This window comes from Aegilops tauschii, chromosome 2 (assembly GCF_002575655.3).
Source record: "Aegilops tauschii subsp. strangulata cultivar AL8/78 chromosome 2, Aet v6.0, whole genome shotgun sequence".
In the NCBI taxonomy this organism is placed as follows: Eukaryota; Viridiplantae; Streptophyta; class Magnoliopsida; order Poales; family Poaceae; genus Aegilops; species Aegilops tauschii.
This window is the reverse complement of record NC_053036.3, coordinates 21535717-21547959: the sequence shown is the minus strand read 5'-3', so window position 1 is coordinate 21547959 and position 12243 is coordinate 21535717. Positions and strand designations below refer to the sequence as shown.

At 47.2% G+C, this 12243-nt stretch overlaps 1 protein-coding gene and 1 pseudogene across 1 annotated transcript; one reads left to right on the top strand and one right to left on the bottom strand.

The window, feature by feature from the left end:
• Window positions 1–6216: 6216 nt before the first annotated feature.
• Window positions 6217–7604, top strand: LOC109733183 (cytosolic sulfotransferase 5-like; annotated as a pseudogene).
• A 360-nt stretch (window positions 7605–7964) lies between these two features.
• On the bottom strand, window positions 7965–9760 carry LOC120974363 (uncharacterized). The gene is made up of 2 exons (XM_045233736.2): window positions 9199–9760; window positions 7965–8177 (listed from the first exon to the last, which is right to left on the bottom strand). The coding sequence occupies exons 1-2, from the start codon at window positions 9528–9530 to the stop codon at window positions 8051–8053; spliced, it is 459 nt and encodes a 152-aa protein (XP_045089671.1). The 5' UTR covers window positions 9531–9760; the 3' UTR covers window positions 7965–8050.
• Between the last annotated feature and the right edge of the window lie 2483 nt (window positions 9761–12243).

The window sequence follows — 12243 nt, the reverse complement described above, 5'->3', positions numbered from 1 at the left end:
CTATGACCATCTAAGCATATTGACGTACTGCTATTTTCTCTCGCCAACTAGCTGGTGTACATGCCAAGGTTATGGGTACCAAGCAAACAAATCAGATACCGGGTGGTTTCTATGTTTATCGCTGCCCCTGTTAAATAGGCCTCTCAAGCCAATATTTTTTTGGAAATAAATAATTTAGAAGCTAAAAATGTAAAAAAAAAATACAGGACCATAACTCATCGAAGATAATTCTTGAAGTGTTGTAATGGCTAAACTCATTCACTATTCAACCGCACGTCCGAGGTTCAACTTCCTGGTTGTGCATTGTTTTTCTGTTTTCTCGACATAAGTCGATGAAATGTGCAAAACATAAAGCAGCTATTAGGGATCAAACCTGTGACCTGACCACTGACGTTATAACAGTTTAGCGCCCAACAACCTAGCATATAGATTCTGTACAAGAAGAGTTCAATACAAATATTTCATATGCTAAAAATGAATTTAAAATGTTGCTTAAAATAATTTGAGTGATATTTGGTGGTATCCACGGTAACCGTGAATCCAGTACCCCTGTGTAAAATATCTTGGTTGGGTAGCTAAAACCTTGGTACAAGCTCCTCCTCTACACCTTGTGAGTAGTCTTCTTCCCAATTTAACAACTCCACCCATAAGTCTCATTAGAATTTGTCTGTTACTTGTTACAACTTCAAATATAGTATATGTTAGGTGTATGGTACATGCAAGTTGTCAGATGTTAACTATAAAGTTCATCTCAGCATTCCAAAGGATAACAATTATCTAAGTTGATCTCTTACCGTGTCAAGGCTAAATACAAGTCATGGATTTTGTATTCTTTGTATCGGGAGTGGATAGTTGCATGCGCATTATATTTTGAAAAACTTGAATTTAAATTCTCAAAGTGTAGATAAATACATGATCTCTTACCATGCCAAGGCCAAATACATGTCATGCTTTTAATATTCCTGTTTACGGGAGTTGATAGTTGCTACCACATTGCGTTAATCGCAGTTGCGAGCGCATTGCGGTGTGTGACGTTGTGTGTTAGGATAGACATGTTTGGTTGTGCAAGTTTAACAAAACAGAACTAGGAAAACATTTATATTAGCCCACTGATAATATGTCACTCAGGGCTATTATCTTGGCTGGCTCACTCAGTTTTTGAGGTCTTCCCGTCTAGGATCCGCGGCTTATAGACCCGGAGGCTGGAGTAGAGAGCAGAGAGAGTCAACCTGCCGAGCGAAAGTCGCTGCACCACGGATCAAAGGCTGACATCTCAACGATCAAGACAATAACTCGCTCGAACCAGCAAGGAACAAGCACAAAAATTTAAGATCAACCAGGGCTGGGAAGAGAAACCATACCTTTGTTGAGGAAATTAAAACCAGAATTACTAGCTGGAGCAACTGCTCAAGTCGCGCACTTTTGAGGTATTTCTGAGAGAGAAGATGGACGGAGGAAGACCAAGTAAGAGGCGTGTGAAAGGTGAGAATGTCCACGACAGCATGCAGCGCCAGACCTTGGAGGGGGGTAGCCATGGAGAAAAAAAAAGGATGACGTTTAGGTAGAAAATAAAAAGAAAAGGATGATGGGAGGAGGAAGAATGACAATGGTTCATGGGTCCAGACGCTAGGATGCGTGCGAAATGGTGGGTTGGTTGTTGCACCAGCTTCGACCCAAAGCAATCATTGTCCATACAAAAATTGGGTCCATCTAGCTCTCATCTTTTTTTTTTGTCTTGTCTGGTGTTTTTTTTTTCGGCCTGTGATTCTTGTGACTTTGCGGTCTTTTAAGCTTATTGACATAGTGCATTTTTCACTCTCGCCGAGTAGCTGATGTAGACGGCAAAGGTTTTGGGTACCGGTTTCCCACTGCCCGTGTTAAATAGGCCTAGCAAAAGAAATCATTTTTCAGAAAAATAATAATTTAAATTCTCAAAGCGTAGATAAATACATAACCATCTCTCATCCAACGATAATTCTTCGAGTGTCGTAGTGGTTAATCCGGTCTGTACGCAACCACACGTCTGAAGTTTGACTTCCTGATCATGCATTCTTTTTTTCTGTTTTGTCGACTAAGTCGACGAAATGTGCAAAAAGCAACAGCCTTGTATACAGATTGTCCAAGAAGTGTTCAATACCGATATATCATATGCTAAAATGATTGAATCCAAAATATTGTTTGAAATATTTTGAGCGGTATTTGGCGGAATCCATGGTAGCCACCAATTCTGGTACCCCTTGGTAAAATTTCTTAGTTGGATAGCCAAAACTTTGGCACAAGCTCCTGCTCTTGTTCCCCCATAAATAGGCCTCTTACGCAAACATTGTTTTTTTAACGTGAATTTAAACGCCAAAACTGTTGATAAGTAAAGGACGATCTCTCATACAACGTAATTATTCGAGTGCTGTGGTGATTAGACCCAGTCGGTACTCAACCACATATGTGAGGTTTGAGATCCCGGTCATGCATAATTTTGTTTTCTTAACTTAAGTTGGCGAAATTTGCAAAAAGAAAAGCAGCCAGTAGGCCTGAACATGTGACCTAGCCGCTGTTGTTACAAAATGTTAGCGCCCAACAACCTAGCATGTAGATTCGGAACAACAAGAGTTCAATACAAATATATCATATGCTAAAATATTGTTTGAAATATTTTGAGTGATATTTGGTGGTATCCGCGGTAACCGCGAATCCGGTACCCCCTGTGTAAAATATCTTGGTTGGGTAGCTAAAACCTTGGTATAAGCTCCTTCTCTACGCCTTGTGAAAAGTCTTCTTCCCTATTTAACTACTCCCCCCATAAGTCTCATTAGAATTTGTCAGTTACTTGTTACAACTCCAAATATAGTATACGTTAGGTGTATGGTACATGCAAGTTGTCAGATGTTAACTATAAAGTTCATATCAGCATTCCAAAGGATAACGGTTATCTAAGTTGATCTCTTACCGCGTCAACGCTCAATACAAGTCATGGATTTTATATTCTTTGTATCAGGAGTGGATAGTTGCATGCGCATTTTGTCGATCGTAGTTGCTAGCTCGTTAGGCATTGTACAATAGAAGGTTCTTAGGGAGGTGCTTAGAGAAATAAACCAGATTTTCTCTAAGCACATATGCTTATTTTTAGAGGGTGGATGCCTAATTAGGCACCCCTCATATGGAAATAAGCACTTGTGCTTAAGAAAAACTCGGTTTATTTCTCTAAGCACCTTTTATTGTACAAGACCTTACAGCGTATGCTTTAGCATTGTCTGGAAAGACCTATAGCTGGTTGTGCATGTTTCTAAAATATATAGGAAAGGGTGTATTACACACTGCTTAGAGGTGTTATTTTGCATCTCATGGAAAAACACAAAAAATAAATAAAATGGAACAATGCTACAGGGGCAGCTGTCCCTTCCAGCGTGGATACCTCCTCCCCCTTTTCTGTCTTCTCCTATGTGTTGTTGGTTGTTTTGTGTGGTCTGTACTAGCTGTGAGTACGTCACCATCTAAGAATATTGACGTAGTGCTATTTTCTCTCGCCAACTAGCTGGTGTACATGCCAAGGTTCTGGGTACCAAGCAAACAAATCAGATACCGGGTGGTTTTTATGTTTCTCGCTGTCCCCGGTAAATAGGCCTCTCAACCCAATATTTTTTTGGAAATAAATAATTTAAAAGCTAAAAGTGTAAAAAATACAGGATCATCTCTCATCGAAGATAATTCTTGAAGTGTTGTAATGTCTAAACTCATTCACTACTCAACCGCACGTCCGAGGTTCAACTTCCTGGTTGTGCATTTTTTTTATGTTTTCTCGACATAAGTCAATGAAATGTGCAAAATATAAAGCAGCTATTAGGGGTCAAACCTGTGACCTGACCACTGACGTTATAACAGGTTAGCACCCAACAACCTAGCATATAGATTCTTTTTTTTGCGGATCTAGCATATAGATTCTGTACAAGAAGAGTTCAATACAAATATTTCATATGCTAAAAATGAATTTAAAATATTGCTTGAAATAATTTGAGTGATATTTGGTGGTATCCACGGTAACCGTGAATCCAGTTCCCCTGTGTAAAATATCTTGGTTGGGTAGCTAAAACCTTGGTACAAGCTCCTGCTCTACACCTTGTGAATAGTCTTCTTCCCAATTTAACAACTCCACCCATAAGTCTCATTAGAATTTGTCAGTTACTTGTTACAACTTCAAATATAGTATATGTTAGGTGTATGGTACATGCAAGTTGTCAGATGTTAACTATAAAGTTCATATCAGCATTCCAAAGGATAACAATTATCTAAGTTGATCTCTTACCGCGTCAGGGCTAAATACAAGTCATGGATTTTGTATTCTTTGTATCGGGAGTGGATAGTTGCATGCGCATTTTATTTTGATAAACTTGAATTTAAATTCTCAAGGTGTAGATAAATACAGGACCATCTCTCATCCAAGGTAATTCTTGGAGTGCGGTAGTGGTTAAATCGAGTCGGTACTCAACTACGTGTCCGAGCTTTGACTTCCTGGTCGTTCATTCTTTTTCTTCTAGTTTTCTCGACTTTAGTAGCCAAAACATGCAAAAAAGAAAAGCATCTTGAAGGGGCCGAACCTGCGACATGATAGCTGATGTTACAACAGGTTAGCGTCCAACATCTTATCATGTAGATTATGTACAAGAATAGTTCAATACCAATATATCATATGCTAAAAAAATAATTTAAAATATTGTCTGAAAAATTTCCAGAGGCATTTAACTAATTCCACGGTAACCGTGAACGCCGGTTCCCCTAGGTCCGGTTCCCCTAGGTAAAATTTCTTGGTTGGATTGCCAAGACCATGGTATAGGCTCCTGCTCTGGCAATGTGTTGTGATAAGCGTTAATCCCTATTTAACTACTCCACCAATCACTCGCATTAGTATTAGTCTGTTACATGTTACAAGTTCAAATATAGTATATGATGTGTGTATGGTACATGCAAGTTGTCAGATGTTAACTAAAATGATCATGTCAGCATTCCAAGCATATAATTATCTAAGTTGATCTCTTATAATGTCAAGGCCAAATACATGTCATGCTTTTAATATTCCTGTTTACGGGAGTTGATAGTTGCTACCACATTGCATTAATCGCAGTTGCGAGGGCATTGCGGCGTGTGACATTGCGTGTTAGGATAGACATGTTTGGTTGCAAGTTTAACAAAACAGAACTAGGAAAACATTTATATTAGTCCACTGATAATATGTCACTCAGGGCTATTATCTTGCATACAGTAAAAAGACGAAAATATTAAAAATGAAAATTGAAACAATGTTACCAGGGCAGCTGGTACCTCCTCCCCATTTTTTTGTCTTGTCCTCTATGTTGTTGGTTGTTTTGTTTGTTCTGTGCTGCCTGTGAGTCTGCCATCATCTAAGCATATTGACATAGCACTGTTTTCTCTCACCAGCTAGCTAATGTACATGCAAAAGTTTCGTGTAGCGGGCAAAAAAAAGCAGATACCTCGAGAGCGCGGTCCGTAACGTTTGCGAGCGTTTTGAGAGTCGGCGTTGGATACGCCCTTATTGCATATGCATGGCCGCATAATGATATAATCCCTCCCTTGTAATATATCTTGAAATCTTTGTCCTGGTTTGTTGCATCTTCTTAGAGTTCAGTTCAATTATGTCATCTAATTAACTAACTAGTAGATGTAATTGGATATATATTTTGGTTGGGATACAGTAGAATTTTTTTGGCTGCAATCTCAAGGGACATGGGACACTGGTATAGGATCTAGCCTTAGGTGAGACCAATGAGATCATTTTTTTTTAATACAAAACATCTTCAAAAATTCTGAAAATATTTGCAGACACACATCCATGTAAGTATGATTTACAGCTTCAAAAAGTTTCAGCTCCTAACTGAATCTACACTTGTAGAAACGAAAAAGACAAAATCGGATGTGAATAGTCAAATACTATTCATGCAAAGCTGGCACTATTCACTGTTGAATTTATCATTTTTTATCTCTTACTGTAAATTGGTTTTTGAACGGATTTTTATTTTGGAGTTGTAGGCATACACCATAGGTATGTTGTCAGATAATTTTAGAATTTTTTGAGTTGCCTAAGTATGATTATTTTGGGTTGATCTTACCATCTCACCTGAAGGCTAGATTCTATTATAGTCTCCCCACTTTGGAGTGCAGGATCTGATTACTGCGAGAGCATGCGTCACAACTGGAGTGCTTCATTTTTATACATGTGCAGGGAGATGGAGTCTGGAGGGAGCCATCTCTCCATGTGCTCCGATTCGTCGTGTTCTACTTCTAATTAGTTTAGCCGCCACGTGATCCTGCTCCCTCCGTAATAAAGTGTATAATGACTCGATGTCGTCATCGCACCAACCCATTCATAGCCAAGATGGCTAGCTTCGTCTCCCCTCAACCGGCAGCAGCAGCTCCACCGATGAGCTCACCGGTAGACGACGCCCCATCCGATGAGAGCCTGAAGGACTTCATTTCCTCGCTCTCATCAAGGGAGGGGTGGGCGCAGCCGCTCATCCAGCACAAGGGCTACTGGTTCAAGCCGAGGATCCTGGAGGGGGTCCTGCGCGCCAGCCGGGCCTTCGCGCCCCGCGCCGACGATGTCGTCCTCGCCACGCAGCCCAAGTGTGGCACCACCTGGCTCAAGGCCCTCGCCTTCACCGTCGCCACGCGGTCCCGCCACGGCCTCGGCGCCGCCGACCACCCGCTCCTCACCCGCCACCCGCATCACCTCGTGCCTTACATCGAGATCCCTGGCGCTGCCGGCGGCCATGTGGTCGACCTCGGCGCGCTCCCGTCCCGAGGCTCCTCGCCACGCACATGCCCATGTCGCTGCTCCCGCCGGAGACGCGGTCGCTGGGATGCCGCGTGGTGTACCTGTGCCGGGACCCCAAGGACACGCTCGTCTCCAGGCTGCACTTCGAGAACAAGCTGGCGGTGCGGCGCGGCAGCGCCGGCCCGTCGATGGACAACGCCTTCGGTATGTTCTGCGAGGGGTTCTCGCCCTACGGCCCCTTCTAGGACCACTGCCTCGAGTACTGGGAGCAGAGCGTGGCCAGGCCGGACACCGTCCTCTTCCTCAAGTACGAGGAGATCAAGCTGGACCCGGCGCAGGTCGTGAGGAGGCTCGCGAGCTTCCTCGGCATCCCGCTAACCGAGGAGGAGGAGGGCTCCAGCGTGGCGGAGGAGGTGGCGAGGATGTGCAGCTTCGAGACGCTCACCGGCCTGGAGGTGAACCACGTCGGCGGCGTCAGCCACAGGAATAAGGTTCACGTTGATAAATACGTGTTCTACAGGAAGGGCGAGGTAGGGGACTGGGCGAACCACATGAGCCGCGAGATGGGGGACAAGCTCGACCGCATCGTCCAGGAGTCAGGGCTTGTGTTTTGAGCAAGTGTCATCTGTTATCTGTTGTGTTTTCCTTTCCGCTCTGCTGCTCTATGTTGATTGTGGTTTAATTTCGGGAATAAGAATTAAACAGTCAAGCATATAGCCTCATCATAGGCTGGGATATCGATTCATTCACAACTAGCTGCAGTGCAGCTGGGATTTTAGTGGTTGTATTTGACTGAAAGAACGTAAACTGTATATTTACACATAATTAATAAGCAAGCTGACATTTGAAAACCACGGGATTTTGCGCAGAAAACAAATTAATAAGTAACCATTTGATCCCAGCACCTTTTGTTCGCACACTTTCAGCCTGTAGGGGTGATGAAAATTGGATAAAAACGTTTTGATTCTCTCAACTGCTACCTGAGTTTAGATTTGGTCATTCTAAAACCATCCAGGGTTACGTTGTTTCACAGATGACAGTGGCCTTGTTTCTGACAGACGGGGCTAAATGGATTCAAAGTTACTGGGTTGGTGCCGTTCATCCAGGGATTAGGCTTAAGGGTATAATCAGTCCTATTCCTAGAAATAATGCATGTGGTATATCTCAAGACCACCAGAAAGAATATCATAGAAAAATGTTTGTCAGGATAATGTCAAAAACTTCGCAGATTTACAAGAAAATCTAACCAAAGTGCGTAAATTGGTACAGTCAAAAAATAAGGTGAAAAGCAGGAACCGATATTTTTCGAAACAAAAACCTCCGATGAAGATGACTCTCAGATATCATATCGATTAACACAACATTGATACTTGTTACAGTAAGAGTAGGGTTATACCTGTATGAAACAAATACAAACATTAAGTAGTAGGTATTTAGCAAAGGACTGATATTAAGAGGCATTTAGTTTGGGCAGCTACAACAGTTTAATCAAGAGCACACATGTGCAGCACGAAAAGATGCTCAAAATCAAGAGTTCATGAAGCATATGTGTCGCAACATAAGCATTTGGAAAGAAGGGAAATGGTTTATGAAGCTGTACCAAGAAGAAACCGACATTGATCCAGACCTAGGGTTGGCTATTTTGCTGCGGAGACTGGAGAGAATAAATCAATCAAGATAGCAAAAACAGAAAAATGAGTTATTACAGTCACATGTGAAATACTCCTATAGGATAGCAGGCTTACAGTGAGATGGGCAACATCATCCTATTATTCTATCAGGTTGTTCATACAGGGGACCAAATGAGCACACAATAGTAATTTCTTGCCGAACAGTTTGCTAGGTGCTAGCTCAAAACTTCAAATTATGTGAGGTAACCAGTAATGGGGTAAAACAAATGAGGACTAAACGAAAGACAAGGCTAAACAATAACAAGATTAGAAGTATGGTTAGGACACTGACAATATGCAAAACACATACTGAAAGAAGCACTCACAGCAAAAAGAATATGCCTCAAAACTGTAAAACCATGTGTAGAATATGATTATGTCGAGATCAAATTATCATATAATTTGCTATCCTATCATAGAAGCGTTATATATGAGATGGAATCTATACACCTGAAGATATGAAAGGCATAACATAAACATTTTATTTCAGAAGACCAAGTTTCGGTGGATTCTGCTTGACACTGAACACAGATAACCAGGAATAATAAGGATCGTCAACTAAGAGCCTAGAGCTGCTTACTCGGGTTAAGCAGCAATGAACTTGGCTGGCATGGACTACTGCATCTTACTCAATCTGAGAATTATCTAGTTCAGGAAGCAACACCACAGCTGACAACCCATCGAACAATGGTGTTTCATCGACACTACCATTACCGCTTAAGATTGAGGCGAGCGTTCCATTCATACCGTGCCATTCCTATATAGCAGGCGGCGAGCAGAACGAGGTCCATGGGGGAGGCGGCCCGGTCCGTGCGGGCGACGGGGCGGCGCTCGCCGGCGCGGGGGTCCAGCGCGTCGATCCTGCCCTCCAGGTCGTCCCCGGTGGTGACGAGCTGGAGCGCCGGCTGGTGGCGATGGTGCGCGAGGAGGAGGCCCGTGTCGGAGGTGAGGCTGCGGCGCCAGGATGTGCAGACGGCGCGGCACCGTAGGAGGGACCTCGCCGGCAGGCGCGTCAGGATCTCCCAGAGGACGAGCTCCTCGGGGAGCCGGGGCTCACCGCCGCCGGCCGATTCAGCCATGGATGGGTAGAGTGCGATCTGGGAGGATGAAAACAGCCTCCTTTGACAGCCTTAGACGGATCCGCTAAAACCGCGTCCTCTAAAAACAGTATACAATTTTACCCTAAAATGAATTTGTGAGATTTTACTATACAATTTGTATTGTCCGCAAAATAGATTCCGTATAAACCAATTAAATTTACAAAAGGGTCCGTGTAGAATAGCACAAAACATCCTCACACACATAAAAAGAAAAAGCAATTAAATCCTCATGCGGCGTGCGGCAGTGGCAGCAGCTACGCCACTTCCGTCGTCTCCCCGTGCAGGGAGGATGGAGCAGCGCCGCCACTTCCATCGTCTCCTCCTAGGGTCCGGTGGTTGCCGGCGTCGAGGTATTATGGTGAGGTGGCATGGAGGCGGTTGGGGAGGATCGAGCAGACGCGACAGGGGCTCACCGGAACACCATGGCAGGAGATGAAAGTTCCCTCCCGACGAAAAAAAAACCCGTTTGTCTCGTCCGCTCCCGCGAGCGGCGAGGCGAACCCTAGCGCCCTCCTCCTCTAGCCCCCCGTTCCTTCCCCCCTCCTCGCCGCCGCCGGCTCGCGTAGCCGGGCAAAGGCCGACCGGCGTCGGCGGCGGCGGGGCTTCTCCCCCCTCCTCGCGGCGGGCTGGCGCGGGACAGATCCTTGGCTTGGAGGCGCGCCGTTCTGCAGGACGGCGTGGCGTGGCGGCGGCCAGGGCTGCGCGGCGGCGGCGGCCTGGGTTGGCGGCGCGGGCGGCTGCTCGTCGAGGGCTCGGTGAGGGCGTGCCAGCTCGGGCGGCGGCGGTGGGCACCTCGGCCCAGATCTGGATCGGGCAGGTGCTTGGGCAGGCGGCCGGCGGGCGACGCGGGCCAAGATGGCAAGGGCCACCCAGCGGCGTGCGGGGCGGGGTGGTGCGGCTGGCTGCTTCGGGAGCTGGCCCGGTTCCGCCTGGCTCGCAGCGCTCCGGCGGGCAGGTGGCGGCGGCGTGGGGCTCGCGGCGGCGCCCGGTGGGTGTGGGCGGCGTGGCTCCTGTACTTGGTCGGCGGCGTGGTGGGCCTCGTGGTGGTGGCCCCGTGGCGGCGGGGGCCTCCGGGGAGTTGGGCATCTCCGTCTCCAACCTGGATCGGCCATGTTCTGGGACTTCGGCGGCGTCCCTACCCTTTGGCGGCTCGACGCGCGGGTGCGTGCCCGGCGGCTCTGACGCTTGGAGCTCGGCGGGCGGCGCGGGTTGGGCAGAGGCCGGGGTGGCCGCTGCTCCGGCCGTGGATGGCTCCATGGTGGCTTGGCAAGTCGGCTTCGGCGACGGCTGGCTCGTCCTGGCATCGGTTCGTCCGTAGGTGGCTTGTATCGGCCTTTGGCCCCCCATCCTCGTCGTCCGGTCGCTATATTTGGCGAAGGGCTGGCCTTCTCCCAACTGCGGTCCATCGGTCGTCTCGCGCTCGATGCGCAGGTCCGACCTTGTCTCGCGCACAGTGCCGCAGGACTAATCTCGTCTCGTGCACGGTGCAGCAGGACTGAGTCCGTCTCGCGCACGGTGTTGCGGGAGTGAGCTCGCCTCGCGCCCGGTGCTGCAGGACGGGTCGATGGAGGCCTGGTGGCCGACCTATTGGGTCTCGGCGCTGGGGGTCGCCCAGGGGTGCGAAAGGTGCGACCTTTCCGCTCGTCTCTTTGGTTGGGATAGCGGCAGGTCTCGGATGAGGGGGTGTCAAGGTCTTGGATGCCGGGGCGGCGGCCCTGGTGGTGGTTGCGCGGCTCTCTTGAGCGGAGGCTGTGGCTTGGTGCTGCCCGGTGGCCATGGCCGTGTGGGCGGCATGGTCGCCGGGGCGTGGCGTTCGGTGGCGGTGAGTTTTAGCCGGGGTGAAAACCTGTTCTATCTTCGGACGGACCGGCGGCGGCGTAGCTCGTCCCCTTCTTGTAGGCGTCGTCGCGGCTCTCATTGCCCATCGTGCAGCTCCAGGGAAAACTCTGATCATCGGATTGGGCGGTGGCGGCGCTCCGGTGTCGTATCCTTCCTGAAGGCGCCGCCTTGGAGCCCACGGTTCGTCATATGCGGCTTCATCTCTTCGCGGTGGTAGTGCTAGGGGTGGTGTTGCTGCGCTCAGCGCCTATGTATTATGCCTTGGGTGTGTGGGTGTGTTGTGGTGGCGTGCGTTTATACTGGGCTGTTGGGTTCGTGCTTTATATATAAAGCGAGGCGAAAGCCTTTTTCGGAAAGTTCCCTCCCACCAACCGTTTCTTCTTTTACATATCCCTACAAAAATGGCCTCCAATCCGGAATATTTACGAGTCGAAGCCTTTATTTTAGGGGGGGCTTGTAAAAAATTTACAGGACAAGGAGTTTTGTGGTATCTGGTATGGACTTTTTCCACCTTACGCTGTAAAACAACGGTTATTTTACAGCTGAGGGTTTTTTACGGAGTCTGCTAGAGATGCTCTTAGCCTTTCTTTTCTTCAAGAAAATTGAGAGCGTTGGTTGTAGCGATGGAAACGGCCAGATGGGCGTGGACTGGGCTGGGCTGGGCCGGATTTTGCAAGGCACGATCTTGAAATGCCAAGACCAGACCTAGACCCCGGGCATGGACAACCTGGCCCGAAAAACCCAGGCCGGCCCAGGCTTGGGCCTTGTTTTACAGCCCGGAAGGTAGTTCAGGCCGAGCTTGGGCTTCTCTTTTTTTATTTCGGGCCAGGCTTGCACGTATGTACACTAGAAA